The sequence below is a fragment of the Lepisosteus platostomus genome, chromosome 11, assembly GCF_059453375.1.
Source record: "Lepisosteus platostomus isolate fLepPlt1 chromosome 11, fLepPlt1.hap1, whole genome shotgun sequence".
NCBI lineage: Eukaryota > Metazoa > Chordata > Actinopteri > Semionotiformes > Lepisosteidae > Lepisosteus > Lepisosteus platostomus.
In genome coordinates, this window is record NC_142621.1 from 48,801,958 (window position 1) to 48,817,851 (window position 15,894).

The 15,894-nt window shown below is 43.9% G+C and overlaps 1 protein-coding gene across 3 annotated transcripts in view; it reads right to left on the reverse strand.

Annotated features, from left to right (window-relative positions):
- The window catches only part of qtgal (queuosine-tRNA galactosyltransferase), a 67,151-nt gene that overhangs the window by 1,936 nt on the left and 49,321 nt on the right, over window positions 1-15,894 (reverse strand). For 2 of the 3 annotated variants that reach the window (XM_088600274.1, XM_088600272.1), the window contains 3 exons: window positions 5,218-5,353; window positions 4,240-4,308; window positions 2,890-2,964 (listed from right to left, as the gene is read on the reverse strand). In XM_088600274.1, the coding sequence (XP_088456400.1) occupies window positions 2,890-2,964; window positions 4,240-4,308; window positions 5,218-5,353 (280 nt within the window). Of the gene's footprint in view, window positions 1-2,422; window positions 2,781-2,889; window positions 2,965-4,239; window positions 4,309-5,217; window positions 5,354-15,894 lie in introns of those variants that run through there. The other variant, XM_088600273.1, reaches the window with a different exon arrangement.

Consider the following 15,894-nt stretch of genomic DNA (forward strand, 5'->3'; position numbering starts at 1 on the left):
TTATTACCTTTCCAAAGTTTATGGAGCCCATCAATCTCTGGCCGATCTGGTAGATATAAACTCGAAGGAGGAATGCAGGGTCATACATCATAACAGAGTATTTATCTCTGCAGGGGGTGAGCTCACTGGCTCATATAAAAAACAAGGGAAAAGGGAAAGTCTGCTGACTGGCTTCCTCAGCAACGTGCTGGATGAGTCCAGCCTCGGCCATTAGCGATGTGAGTGGTAATGGGTCAGTTATGGATGCTGCCTGCCTGGCTGGCTGAAGCCAGTCATTAGTATCAGGATTACCTGCTGCTGGCCAGGCACCTGCTAGGCTGACTATTCTCAAAGCCAAGCACTGGTCCTGCAGCACAGAAGAAAGCCATGCGGTGCCCATACCCAGAGTACACGGAGACACGGACACGAAGCAAGTACAGTCAGAGCAGGGGTTCAAAAGGTGGACATGATATGTTATTCCTAGGCCACTAGTGACACTCTTTCAACAGTCAGCCAGGGCAAAAATCACGGACTTTGATAATGTAGAAAGGTGATAAAACCAAACCTAGTAATTACAAACCAATTAGCCTTACCTCTCTTACATGTAAGGTTATATAATTAATAATGAGAACTAGACTAGTCAACCCAATTAACGTCTTCAGTACTGACAGCAGAACCCAAAGCAAAGGACAAAAGCACGTTTACACCCGAGAACAGGGGGCTTGTGGGAGTGTGGAACACCGCACCCAGCCAGGCTGTCCAAGCCGACAGCCTGGACTCTGTTAGGACTGGGACAAGGAGAACCTCTGGCCTCGAATCCATGAAATACTAGCAACCAGGCGAGGCGGTTTGGTCCTGGGGCTTCCTCTCGCCTGCACCTGAAGAGTGGTCTCTCTCTGGGAGGAGGCATGTCTCCTCCCTGCCACACTTCACTAGTGTGGCTGCAGAGAGCCGTCTTTCAATGCTGAGGCCTCTCAATTGTCATAAAAGAGGAAAAATAATTGCCGATAATATATTAAAAGGAAAAAAAAGTGAAATGACAACACCCATGTCTAATGGTACACTAAACCGCACCCCACAAACACACTTCTTCTTTCAGGATGAGTAGCTTCCTTCCGCCCTGGGCTTTCTGAGGAATCTCATTTTCACATTTTCACTAATGCCGGACACAGTGCAGCACTTCCAGAGCTTCCAGAGTCCTGTTGGAAAAATCACCCCCCCACACACCAAAGCAGAGGCATTGCCCAGTTTTTCCTTATTAAAACAGACAAAAACAATGCAAACATCATCTGTCTGCATGAACGTCTGCGTCATGCCCTGTATGAGTATAACATCTCCAGCTGGGTTTGTCTGCTGCTACACTAGGTTACAGGTGATGTGTTTTGCCTGTATTAGCTCTCTATAAGGTTATAATTGCTGTTCAACCTGGAAGAGTGCTTCAGTGCGGACAGCAGCTTCTTCACACTGTAGGTTTTCTTTATACTGTACATTTCCTGGAGGTAACTGGGTATTGAGGCACAAGAGAAATGAGGGTGTCAGTGATGCAGGGCAGACCCAGCCAGCCTCTCCCAGCTGTGTGCTCTGGAGAAGCTCTTCCTTCTGCCCACTGACATTCCAGTGGAGTAATCCAGCTCTGTGGAGACCTGCATCCCATCAGCTCTCAGACAGCTAGAAGCACCTCGGCTCACACTGACAGTGCAGTTCTAGAGCTAATACTGATCAAAGACATCTATTAATACTACTAACCTCAACTACTGTACTACTAATGCACTGCTACTAATTACTGTAATTATAAAAATAATACAACTCTCCTGCTACCACCAGTAATATATCTAGAACAACAATACTTCAACGAACAATGAAAATAACTGCAATACATGTTTTACCTGACGAGATGCTGCAGTGTTTACAATATTTTGAGAAGCCTGTTACTTGAAGGTTGTTAGTTGTAAGCACTATAAAGTGGACTTTAAGATGCAGAGACCAAGACAATTACCTACACAATCCTGCACAGCCACCCTGGCCTCACCCACAGAGAGCACAGAAGGCATGTAGTCTCCATGTTGATTTCCTGCCTGGCATTCCTCTGCTCTGTGCAAGAGCTATTCAATGCCAAACACGAGGAAGTGTAATTATGCAATTAGTAGCAATTAGTGCCCTGTCTGCTGGCTGGCCTGTGATGTGGTCTTTGCGCAGGGTGGGTTAAGCTGCCGATAAAAATAGTAGTCAGGAGAACAGCTCTGGCTCAGCAGCTGCCTCACAGGCCCTCACCACAGACCAGCCGTGCGGCTCAGTTTCCTCTGCAGGTCTGACCTGGTTTCGCATCACTTCCCATCGTGGTCTGGGCTGCAAATCACGGTTTCTGCACTGAAACTGCGCCGAGACTGACCACAGAACCAGGGAGTCGCTCTCTACTTCCAAAGGATCACACACACACACACAGTTTGTTTTTACTGAGAGCTTGTGTTATTAACCTTGTGAATATTGAATTCTAGAACAGGAATTAGACTGTTTACATCACAGATAGGGATGATCTGCATTTAGAAAAGTAGGACAAGCAATCCCAAATTCAAGCATAAAAATATATTTTAAAAAAATGTTTAAAAAACCTAAGGAATGCTGCAGATGAAATGCGGGCAAAATGCTGACTGCCCACTCCAGAGTGAATAAACTACATGGGCCCAGTGCCACCATCCCCGTGGTGAGATTCCGTGGAAGAAACAATCGAAGCTGTGCAGGTCTGGGCTGTGCTGAGCTCATACAGACGGGCTGAGAGCAGGCGGGGGGCAGAGAGGTGTGACCTGAGAGTGGAGAAGATGGTGACCGTCTCTGCAGCCTCTCTCTCCCCTCCCCACTCCAAGCTCTGTGCCCCCCGGCTGGGCGTTGACACAGCGTTCACACTCCACTCACCAGCTTCACGCAGATGATGAACGGGGGAGAGGCATCTCTGAAGTGCTTGACTGGAATTCTGGGCTTGGGCCTCTCCTAGATAAGAGAGTAGAGTGCGCACTGTCAGCTGTCAGCTGTGCTTATGTTGTACCTGATTTAATGAAGAGTTATCTCTATAGGTCACATGACGAAATCCTGCACCTCTAGTGATATGCCCTGATGGATACACAAGTAGAACCAGGGTAGCCACAATTACCAAAGAGTGGAAAAATAATGAACTTTTTTGGCCAGCAGCCCAACCACATTGGAGAGAGTGTTTGCGTAACAAATCTCGGGATGCAACTATGATATTATTAGAAGCTCTACTGGCTGGTCTAATGAAATTAAACTCAATAGTACTCTCTCAATCTAAGTGTGTCTAAATAAATCTTGGGTTTTCCTTTGTGCATTCCTAGCAGTTGCTGTAGCTTCATGGGACTTCTTGTACGATCAGTGACAGAAAAGCTCAGCACTATTCACAATCTCCTTCTACGAGAGCTACAAGTACTGTAACTGAAAGCAGCTCTGTCTACACACATTGAAATATAAGTTTCTAGAACTAAGGGACTCATTACTCATTGTATACATTGTATGGCAAGACATTAAATCCAGATTTAATTTCAAATATGAGGGATTACATTTTTGATATTAGAAATACAATTACAAATTAAATTGTTGATGCCAAAAACATTATACCAGATATCAAAAACTGGACTTTTTGTAGCAGTGACAGAACTTGCAGGCACACGATGCCCTTGGAAAGGTACATGCTTCTCCTTCAATCAGCACGAAACCTCTGGTTCGGGGGTGGTGCTGTCGGTGATGTGTTAAAAGCCGATTGGCTCAAAGGAGAGTGGTAGGAGGAGTCTGCCCACACTTCCTCACTCTCCCCTGTGTGCGGTTCTGGAGTTTGGAGACGTGAAAAACAAACGATTCGTGATTCCAAACCAGGTGTATATATAAAAAATAATGTGATATAGTGATTCTAAGTGTTTTTTATATTAATTATTTCTAAAATCAGAAGTTTCATTTTTATCAACCTTCACCTTCTTGATATCACAGAATCTTTTTCCAAGTTTCAGAAAATTCAAATTTTTGACAATTGAATAAATCACAAAGAATTTGTAAGGAGGTGTGATTTTAGAGATTTTAAAATGTATTATAAATGTTTCAGTGATATCAATAATACACAGCTGATATCAGACCTATAAGTTTCAGATCAGCAACTATGGATTTAATGTAAAATCAAAGGTTTGCCATAACACTTCAGGGTATTAGTGCTGAGGAGCTCTGATCAAAAGAACATTACTGATACACAGAAACAAGACCCACCTTCGAATCCTCATAGGTGTAATAGCCCTTCTTTATTTTACTTTCATCAACATCACAGAAGGCAATGACCTGAAAAGCAAATTTAAAAACAATACTCAACATATGAATATTGAAGATGATTCTGAAACTCAAAGCCTCTTGTTGCAATACATTCCAGAGGAATGCTGGACTGCTGGACTATTATTTAAAACCAACTTGAAAGAGAGACGTGTTTTCACTTTAGATTGTATGTGAAGTTATTGTTACAAAGTTAATGTTCAGGTGAATGTTTAGTTGAAAGAACACTTTGCAGATGGGAGGCTGTATGTGTCAGTATTGAGGTAATACTTTCAGTATTACACCAGTATTGAGTAATGCTTTCAGTTGTTAAAATCTGTTTTGCAAGGTTGTGCTTTTCTCTCCACCTTTCATCCATCTTAATTTTAGCCACAGCCCTCAGGCACTGTGTCTGCGCTCCCCTCAGCTCTGAGACTCAGGACGAGATGAAAGGATAGATAGTCCATCATTTGTTTGTCACCACATGTATAAGATTTCAATATGGAAGTATTTCAAAGTTAGTTGCCATGGACCAAGAACTTTAAGAAAAAATATTTTTTCAATGATTTTTTTTATTTAAACAGCTGCTTGCCACAATAAATATTGTTCTTTGAGCACCCTCTGGTTTTCCGAATGATTGGTAGAATAAACAGCACAGATGTCTGTGGGGGATCATTTGAAGTGTTTATTGCAGCCAATCATAGCTCCCCCTTCAGTGCTCCATTCATCAAGCCCACACAGACCCAGACACAGAAGGAGCTCCTTTTTGTCACTGTAAGTATCACAAACTTCTCCACAACAATTCCTCTGCCAAACAAACAATTAAATCCCAAGCTATGGCTGTTTCCAGGTCCTTATTTCCTTATTCTAAGAGAATGAAGCCCGATTGAACAGCATCCTCTTTAAGAGGATTCCCTTCCAGCCTGCTTGACATCCCCTCACCTTGCTCTGATTAGCTGGGGACAGGCTGCGGTACAGCTTGCGCCCCTGTTTCCCAGCATTCCAGATAGTGAAAGAATCCCACTGGCAGAGGATGCGCTCCTGCAAGAAGACCACTCTGTGGCTCCAGATTGTCTCCCTGGAGAAAGGGAAGAGATGGTGAAAGTTGCTGTGGGAGACAGACCAAGACGGCAGTGTCTTTACACCAGTGAAGGGGAGTTAGACAATGTCAAGGGTTAGAATGGGGACAGTCAATGGACTGAAGTGAGAGGAAGAGAGAGTATCATTGGAGTGGAGTGAGCGCTGTGAGACAGTGACCTGTGGAGAAAAGTGCAGATCTCTGGCCCAACTCTACTTTCGGACAGGGAGAAGCTTGACAGCCTGCCTGCCTGCAACCAGTGCACAGAGACATCTGCTCTGGGTGTTGCACAAGGAGGGATGTATATGTGTCATCAGGCACTGATGGAGTCATAGGTTGATTTTATCTGCAGTAGTTGGTTAGGAGTAACCTGACAGATTCTGTCTCTCTCATGCTGACATAATCTCCAGTTATCACATAGACAGAATAGTGCTTTGCAGTCTAAGTGCAGTTGTGTTCAGCTTCAGGAACAGCAGTCTGTGTGTTTTTTTTTCTGAAGCTGACATTCCTGCGAAGGGCTGAAAGATACAGCGCAGGTGTGAAAGCTGGCCTCTTGCACCCAGACTGGGCTGGGGGCTGTGACTCACGCCCACTCGCCCCTGCACTTGATACCCTGTGGCTCCAGCCAGCAGGGACTTCTCCTCTCCACAAAACTCTTTTAAGTTCTACAGCAGGCTTCTCGAGTGAGTTAATGTCACTCACTGTGACATTTCCGGCACTCAGTCTAAGTGCTCAAGTGTCATGTTAACCATCTCCAGTTTTAATTTTCTCACAATAGCAAAAAAGGTGATCTTACTGAATTGGAAACACATGCTATACCAATGGTTTAACCTAACAGCTGCACATGCATCTCTTGAAAGACTCACTGCATCTTTATGGGCAGGATGAATGATTCTAACAGAATCTGGAATTCTTTTTTATATTTTCCACAATTTTAAGAGTGTTGATTCCTCAAAGTTCAGGAAACATTTATTCCAACACTAATACCTGACCCCCTATTCATATTGTCATGTTTATTCTGTCATGCCTGCCCCCACTGGTGTGGTGCAGAGCAAGCTTGCTTTGCCATGGCAGGTGGTCACACCTCTATTCACCTGTAAATCAGAGTAAGTTGCCATGGTTACAAAATCAGACAGGAAGCCTGTTCCACCTGTGGGCTATTTTCAAACACTCCCCATCTCTGGTGGATCAGACTACTTAAAGTCTGCCCTGAAAATGCTGTGAGCTCTGTTATAGAGTTTACTTGGAGCCTCCCTAGTTTCCCTCTTCCATACCTTGAGCTTCTCTTTGAATTCCTGACATGAGCTTTGCCTCAAGTGTCTTCTTAGATCACCACTATGCTTGTTACATTCTTCTTTTATAATTAGGTTTGGACCCTGCTTGACTGTCTATGACTACTCCTTTGGATTCTTCTTGTGTTTTGCTACAACTTCATTCTTGGATTTGAACTGCATTGCCGGCTCCTCTCGCCTGTAGCACACACACCACACCGCCGGCTCCTCTCGCCTGTAGCACACACACCACACCGCCGGCTCCTCTCGCCTGTAGCACACACACCACACCGCCGGCTCCCCTCGCCTGTAGCACACACACCACACCGCCGGCTCCTCTCGCCTGTAGCACACACACCACACCGCCGGCTCCCCTCGCCTGTAGCACACACACCACACCGCCGGCTCCCCTCGCCTGTAGCACACACACCACACCGCCGGCTCCTCTCGCCTGTAGCACACACACCACACCGCCGGCTCCTCTCGCCTGTAGCACACACACCACAGCGCTGGCTCCTCTGGCCTGTAGCACACACACCACACCGCCGGCTCCTCTGGCCTGTAGCACACACACCACACCGCCGGCTCCTCTCGCCTGTAGCACACACACCACACCGCCGGCTCCTCTCGCTGTAGCACACACACCACACCGCCGGCTCCTCTCGCCTGTAGCACACACACCACACCGCCGGCTCCCCTCGCCTGTAGCACACACACCACACCGCCGGCTCCCCTCGCCTGTAGCACACACACCACACCGCCGGCTCCTCTCGCCTGTAGCACACACACCACACCGCCGGCTCCTCTCGCCTGTAGCACACACACCACACCGCCGGCTCCTCTGGCCTGTAGCACACACACCACACCGCCGGCTCCTCTCGCCTGTAGCACACACACCACACCGCCGGCTCCTCTCGCCTGTAGCACGCACACCACACCGCCGGCTCCTCTCGCCTGTAGCACACACACCACAGCGCCAGTTTCTTCTGCCTCTGTTCCCCTTATCTGCTCCTGGGCCTCCTCACAGCCCTCGGATCGCTGCCTCACTCCAGCAGAAGTAGCGGTCACTACATACTCCACATAATTCCTATGAGGAATTTAGTTCATATCAGAAAATACAATTTAGGAACAGTATTTGCAACATGCTCAAGCTTATTTTAAAAAATAAGCATGGATGTAAACTTATTTTCCTCAGATTTCTTTAATAAGCTCTTTTTACTTATTTTACATTGCACAACATAAAGGAAAAAGGACAATTCCATGTGTTTGTACTCAAGAGTTAGGAAACCCATAATTTATGGCTCTTTTTTTAATCTGGAAAAAATCTGTTTTTCTTCCATCTGAACAAAATGTTGGAAGAAATCTGAGTGCTGATTGCTAATGCAGCCTTTCTCGTGATCCATCCATACACAGGACAGCACGGCAAACAGCCTTGTTGCTACATGTCTCACTGTATTCCCACAGCCATGGGGAAAACTGCACACTAGTGTCCACAGACTCGGTTCCTGATGTTGGACCCACACAAAAGCCAGAAACAAATATTAACAATGAGGAGAGTTTTTGCAACATATCCGAATCCATCCACTTAAGGCTTGTACACATTACAGTGAAACAGCTGTTCTCAATATAAAACAAAATTAACCCAATGGTCATTGATAATCAGGGCAGTTTGAACTCCCATTCTGTGACTTGGGAAATGGCAACAATTACATTTCGGAGCTCCTGTCCTCTTTGCAGGAAGACACTGTGCCCTGTCTTCTCACTCTACTACTCTCTCGAGGTCCTGCCCACTGTTTAAAGGCTGTGACTGTTCTCAAGAGGCTCTGCCCTGTCTTTAGAGGCTGTGTATTGATGTGACAAGAGGTCATTTTTCAAGGCTGGGGCGCTGTTTTAACCACCTCACAACTACAATGCCAAATATATTTTTGGGAAAAAAAACCCTAATAACATAAATTTAATCTTTGTGATAACCAGTAAGAAATTAAGTAAAAAAAATGCATGTACAGTTAAATTTATTTTTGGGACTCATTTTTAGAAGTTTGTTCGAAATTCAAATAAATTCCAAAAAAACAGATTGAAATTCTCTTGAGTAGCACAGGCCCCTGACAAGTCAGAGTGAGAGCAGTCTGCTGACAGTGAGATTATAATTAAAACGCTGCAGAAGTGTGGAAAACCCCACATGGGCTGATTTCACTCTGCTTCCTTTCACACTCTGGCAGCGTGACTGAGCACGGCCAATGCACAGACAGGAAGGAGGACTGGAGCACAGAGGCACAGGGCACTATTCCTCTTCATCAGGCTAAACGCACACCAAGCGTGTGGGGAAGAAAATATTTCTTTCATATTCATCTTCTGGAATAACAGAAATTCACTTAAAAAATATCTCAAACACTTCCAGAAGTACACCTAATTCTTCACAAGGTGACCCTTCATGAGAATTGCATTCATTGGCCTCCCTGAGGAAACCAACTCAACTCACTCCAGCACACGCACAAGTGAGCAGATGGCCTAAAGATGTGCAGGTGCCCATAAATATTCACTGCTCGAAAGAAGCATCAGGGAATGTACTGTAAATCTAACATAGAAGATACCTGCCTCTGATCACTCACGTGAGCTTTTTGGTTGAATTTGAATGCTGGAATAATTGATTCATGCACATAAACCTATCCAGAGCGGACATCGTGTCCAGACTCAATCAGTGTCCTTCCAAATGCTTTTCCTCCCCGCTTTGCCCCCCGTCCCAAAGTCTGCCCAGGAATCAACATCTGCAGCCCAGCAACATCTGGAGCTGGTTTGTTTTCTCGCTTCAGTCCAGTGTCAGAGCCTCAGAGAGGCCTGTGTCATGTTGGGAACACAGGCCCTCTCTAAAGCAACCTCAGGAATGTCAGAAATCCTCTCCCTCTCACACACAGCAGAGGGGATTTTTCACAACAAGATTAGATACCCTCAGAACTATGTACTACAGATGCTACAAATTCTGCCAGGGGCCTGGAAATTTCCAGCATTCTTCTGCAGAGTGACAGTGAAGAGACCAAGACAGAGAGATACCAGATGCTGCACACCACACGGGGCAACTCCATGCTAACATACAGCAAGAATGATACATTTGTGATTTCACTGAGAAGACATTTAACTCCTACAGCCCATAACACAGTCCCCATTCTCAAACGAAAGGACAATGGGTGAGAAAATGTCTTCAGAATCACGTTTTTTATTTTTATTGTATTAGAGTTCAAGTGCAAATCTGAAAAGTGGTAAGAGTGAAAAAGTTTGCATGCGAATGATCAGAACAGAGTTCGCATCTGAGAATGTGAAGCAGGACAGATTCATATGCAGAGCCCTCGCCTTCAAGTTCACCCTCAACTTCAGCTCATTTGAACGCTGTGCATCCAAACACACAAACCTGTTCATTGATTGTAAGGTAAGTCCACAATAAAAGCACTACAACAGCCCCACACCTACATGTCCCCTTATTCTCTCACAGCTGGACTCAAGTAGAGCTCTGTAATGTGAGAGCACGAAAAACGAACATGACAAAATTGGGTTGTATATCAATCAACTGGATCTAATGCAAAACACTTTTGACCTCTTTGAAGTGCTATAAAAATGTAAAACTTGCAACTCACCCAGAGCAAAGGATTAACAAATTCCTTCTTGGAATTAGAGTATGCTAACTGATGCCTGTACCCATGCTGCGAGGCTGTGAGCTCACAGCACCACATGGCTCTTACACGTGTGGGAACATCTGCCTGCACCTCCACCTGCTACCAGAAGCCATCTCCAGAGCAGCATTTGAACTGATTGGTCAAGTCAATTTGCAGCTGCTTCTAAGATGAGACCCAGGAAATGAAAGGATTCACAAAAATCAACAAGAAAATAACACTGACTGTATAGCACATATGTTCTCAACGGCCTTATTCACACTGAAATATAAACACTTATTGCAAAATAAAAACTTTAAAAATAACTGTAACAATCAATGGAAAATGGATTGAATGTGTCCGGTTGTCTTAACATAGATAATCATAACTGAAAGTCCAAAGCATTTTTTACAAGCTTAGATAACTGACTGGGAACATTCAACAGCAACTGTGTTTTTCGCCCCAAATTGGCTGGAGCTGTACAGTAGGTCCACTGAATCAGGGCTCCAGTCTCGCAGGGGCTGAGGCTGAGTCCATGCAGTCAGGAGCAGAGGACTTCAGACAGAGACAGGGACGGAGAGAGGAACAGACAGGCAGAGGACTGAGAAAGAGAAGGACAGAAAGAGTCAGAGCGAAGCAGGGAGACAGAGAGCCATGCTGTGGAGTGCGAGTTACCCTGGAAAGTGTAGAGAAGGCGTGGGCTGCTGGCGCTCACCCCAAGCCCTGTGCAATCAGCCTCTGAAAGAGCCCAGTGAGCTGCTATCATCATTACTGAGCCTGTCTTGAGGATTGCTCAGATTTGAGCAGCAGGCCAAGGCTCTTATGAGTCACGTTTGACTGCTCTATCGCTCCATATAAGGCAAGCAGCTTCTTCACTTATTGTTGATAATAGCACAACTTGGATTGTGACACAAAGGCAGCACAAACAACCCCACTGAACCACTAGACAGCTCCTCTGAGACTGGAGTGGTGTCCAGCCAGAGCAGGAATCTGCTAATTGGCCACGTCAGCTCTATTATTTCAGAGTCAGAACATCCAAACATAAGAAATCTTATGAACAAGGACCAGTGTAAAGAATTCATCCCAAGCGGATTAATTATGGTTGTCCAGTTATCATCAGTAATTTGGTCCTATAAAACCATACTGTGTCGAAGTGAAGCTTCCAATAAATTGCAGGACTCTATTTTTCTGACATATACTAGTCAGGTCCTAATGTGCTAAGGTCTTCCCTCAACTTGCCTGTATACAGTACCTGCAGACCATGTGACTGAGCTGTTCGCTCCTGGACAAACTTGTCCTGATCTTCCCCAGGGATTTTAGTCATTATGCAATGTGATTAGTGCATGTGATAATGTGACTATCCCACCTCCATCCCCTGTCCAACCTCATTACTGTAGCATTGCCAACCAGACCCCTCCACCATTAACTTTACTTAACAAGCCCTGTTGCCAAAATATATCCGTTCCAAAGTAAATTGCTTTCCATGCACTGTATGAGAAGCTTTCTGTAGGGATCACTACTTTCTGATACTGCTCTTGTATTAGACAGAACTTTCAGTTTAAGATGAAATCAAAGATTCAATCAAATTCTAAGTCTGAATACAGAACCAAATCTCAAGGTCTACTTTTTTAGGTACTGTAGGAAGACATCTGTAAGAAAAAAGCAGCCATCATGTTCTGCGTTTACAATTTTTCCAGCAGGCTCGGGGAGTTAAAGTTTTGACATCATCCAAATCTTGCACATCACAGAAAGTCTGAGAAACTGAAGAGCTGCTGAAACTGGTGTTGCCTGTACCTTGACACTAAACCTCCATCTCAGAAACAGAGACATGCGAGACACAAGCGTGGGCCTTGAGGTATGAAAGCACCTTGTTGAGATGTGTCCTTAATCCTTGTTAAAATTACAAATATTTAACACCGGGGATGGGAATTAGCATCTCCATTGGAATTGTCTACAATCTTCAGCGAAGAAGGTTAGTGTTTAAATAACTGGCATCGCAACACAAGGAGACTTTAGAAATGCCAGGATGCAATTTTTGATCCACACAGACAGGATTATTTCAGTCCTCAGTTTAATTAGCCTTTGTTATCCCAACTGGCTCTTTTCCCACTAGGCATTTTAGCACTTAAATGAGATGAGAATAATTTAATTGCTATATTATGATGATCTGAAGGCCAGCCCTGCAGAGCCACCTTTAGAAATGACAGTCACACTAAGGACTGTGCGCAGGAGATCTCCTGCGAAATCTGTAACTTCAATCAGTGATTAAGATATTAAAGGCTGACCAAAGGCCCGCAAGTTGACCTAGGACATTTCAGCACAGCCTGGACCAAGGGGCGTTGCTCATCTAGACGACAGTTGTCACTATAGCAAGGCACTCTCCCTGCCTGGTCTGTGCCTTCCTAGGTATTTTGTCAAATGCACACACGAATTATAAAGTTTAATTAGAGCAGTATGTAGCCATGTATTTAAATCAAGGTTCCTGCCATCACTATTTCCGGACCCCGATCCTGGGCCTGTCTTTGTGCTCTGCCTGCTTCCCATTGCCCTGGACTGGAGACGGATGGAGCGAACAGCTGTGACTAGGAAATCATTTTTTTTTGTTTGCTTCACCCGTGCTGTAAAACATATTTGAGGCTTTTACAACAGCTAGGATGTTCCGGGCTGTACTGGACTTCTGGCTTTCAGGACCTCCAGTCTGTACGATGCTTTGGTGAAAACTGACACAGACACAGGCATCTCAGGCTGCTCTTGAAAAGAGTTTTGTAAGAGGATATTGGACTTGACAAAACATGTTTCATTTGCTCAATTAGCAGACTGAATAGTCCTGTCGGTCGGGCTGAGCCTGACAAAGAGGATGACAGCACAAACAGAGGGAGAGACAGGGCAGGAAGGCGAAGTCGAAAATGGAACTTGCTGCCGTCATCAGTGCACCGCTGCAATCCTTAAGACGGGTTTCCAGCTTCTCCGCCCCTTTCCTCTTCTTGTTCCACACACACCTTGACTGTTAATGTGCTGGTTAAACTATAAAAGGTGGACATAACTGTAATAAATAAAGGTCCCGGCTACTGATTTTCTGTCCAGCGGCTCCCCGGAAGGAGCTGTTGTCTTGGTGGAAGCGGGGAAGCGCTTTGAGCATAAAGACTTCAGAGGGGCAACAAGGAATGAAAAAATCTTGTTGCGCCGGGTTATTCACTCCTTCAAAGCCAGACTCAAAACCCTCTACTTCAGAAAAGACTTTACTTAACTGGTTCCACTCTTCACCCCTCTGCTCTTAGTACCACCTTCCACGGTCTCCTCTGTATATTGTAATTGTGTCTTATCTTGTGTATTCTTATATATTGTTTGTATTCTTCTTATTTATTGTTATTGTCATCCTGTAAAGCGCTTTGAGAAGTCACCTTTAAAGGCTCTATATAAAATAAAGTTTATTTTTATTATTATTATTATTATTATTATTATTATTATTATTATTCTCATTGTGCACCTTCCTCATTATGAACAAGGTTTTCTTAGTATTTGATGTAAAGCACCATATTTACTGAAGGTAAAACAAAACGATCTGGTAGGAGAAACAGTATTGTTTCTAAAGAAACAGTTTTGGAAAAGCAGAGTCCACACCTGAGATGTGTTCTCTGTGCAACTGGAAACACCTAACCCTTAAGGCAGAGCCATCGCAGGATCCCCCCATCCTTCCATTAATGAGTGATATCACGACCCATCCAAATAAAATGTGTCAATACATTTTGCTATATTAACAAACCTTGAAACAGAGGTAATGTCAATCCCTTCAGACCAAGACAAAAACCCAGACAAAACACACACATCCCTATTCTGCATCTCTGATTTAGGGATATGAAGGGCCTGACTCAGACACTAACACAGAAGTGAAATATCTATATTATGAACTTAGACATTTTGTTGAAAAGTGGGAGAAATCCAGTGTATCATGGTTGCTTGTCTGAATATAGCAGGTCACTAATGCTATACAATTACTATACGATTTATACACAGAACATCCCTCTATGAGTGTCTTTGTATAAATATACTAAATAATATGAATCATACTGTTTATCGCTACACCCTTTCCATAAAAAAAAAGTTAAACCCAATTTAATTCTACAGTAGTTCCTGTTGAGGTTGTTGCAACACAACACACCAGTTTCTATTAAAGTGAAACTTAACACAAGGGTAATTTCTCAGGAAATATACAGACAAGAAAAAATAAAATTAGAAACTATGACTCGTAGTACATCAAAAGAGGTTAAAAGTAAAGAGGAAAAGCACATTCTTTTGGCAAGTGTGCTTGTGCGTTAGTATGTCTTTAGACAGCACAGCTCCAGAACCAACACCCTGTATCTCTGCCTCTCTGACCAGCCATCGCCCAGGTGGATAATCCTGGTGTACCCAAAAACACATTCTTCTCTTTCAGATTCATCCTCAGTGGTTCGTATCTTGACTATAAAGGGAAGCCATTATTCTAGATAACACATGGCAATGATGTTAAAGTGCACTTGGAAAAAAGCTACAGGTGCTTTTCTTCAGAAGAGACCTGTGAAAGTTTTTACAGCAAGTGACATGTCTTGGCGAGACTAAAAATCAGAATTCATTGTGAGGTACCCTGGCAAATAATAACTGCACAGCATGGCAGATCACAGGGGCAATCATCCTGCACAGGAAATTCAACTGTTCAAAAATAACATGGAATGATTCCAGTATAGTGAAGAGGTATACAGTACGGGAATCCTGCATCACACGGGACTCACGTTACTGAAAAAACAAGGAAATGTCTTACCATATACTCACTTGCTTTAACACAACAGTAAGATTTGGCCTAAATAACACCTTTTGTGTACCTTTTCCTTAAACACAACAAATGGTAAATATAAAGCATGGCTTGAAAATTAAAAAGAGAAACAAAAGGAACTCATAAAAAATGATAGGTTTTTAACCAGAGGTTCATCAAAGGCTATTAACATTTCGTAAGTACTTTTTTTTTATTCTGTTGTATATAAAGCTGTTTCCTGTTGCTCATTAGAGAGTGTCTTTCTTCAGAAAGGATGTCAATGGAGATGGGCAAAGGGGCACAGACCACATTACACAACACAGACCACCCCACAGAACACACAAAACAACACAATACACAACACAGACCACCCCACAGAACACACTACACAGTAGACAACACAGACCATCCCACAGAACACACTCATAGTAGACAACACAGACCACCCGACAGAATGCACAGCACTATACAGCATGTAGTGCACAACACAAATCACCCTACACAATACATAGTGTACAACACCACTATACAACACAGACCACACTACACACACACCATATAGTACACAATACTACTACACAAAAGACCATATTGCAAGGGCATATACTATTAAAAAAGTTAAAATATTTGTTTATAAAAATCATGTTGTTGAAAGACACTCACAGAGAGGCTAAACAGCTTGATGTTAGTCACAGAATAGTTCTTCCAATAGAACACTAAAATAGCTCTTTATACTTCTAGCCTTGGTTGTTAAACACAGACCAGAGCAGGTCCTGCTTTCTCATTCCTGATAACATCTCTGTGACTGATAGGGCTACTATTAAAATAACTGTTCCTTGTTCC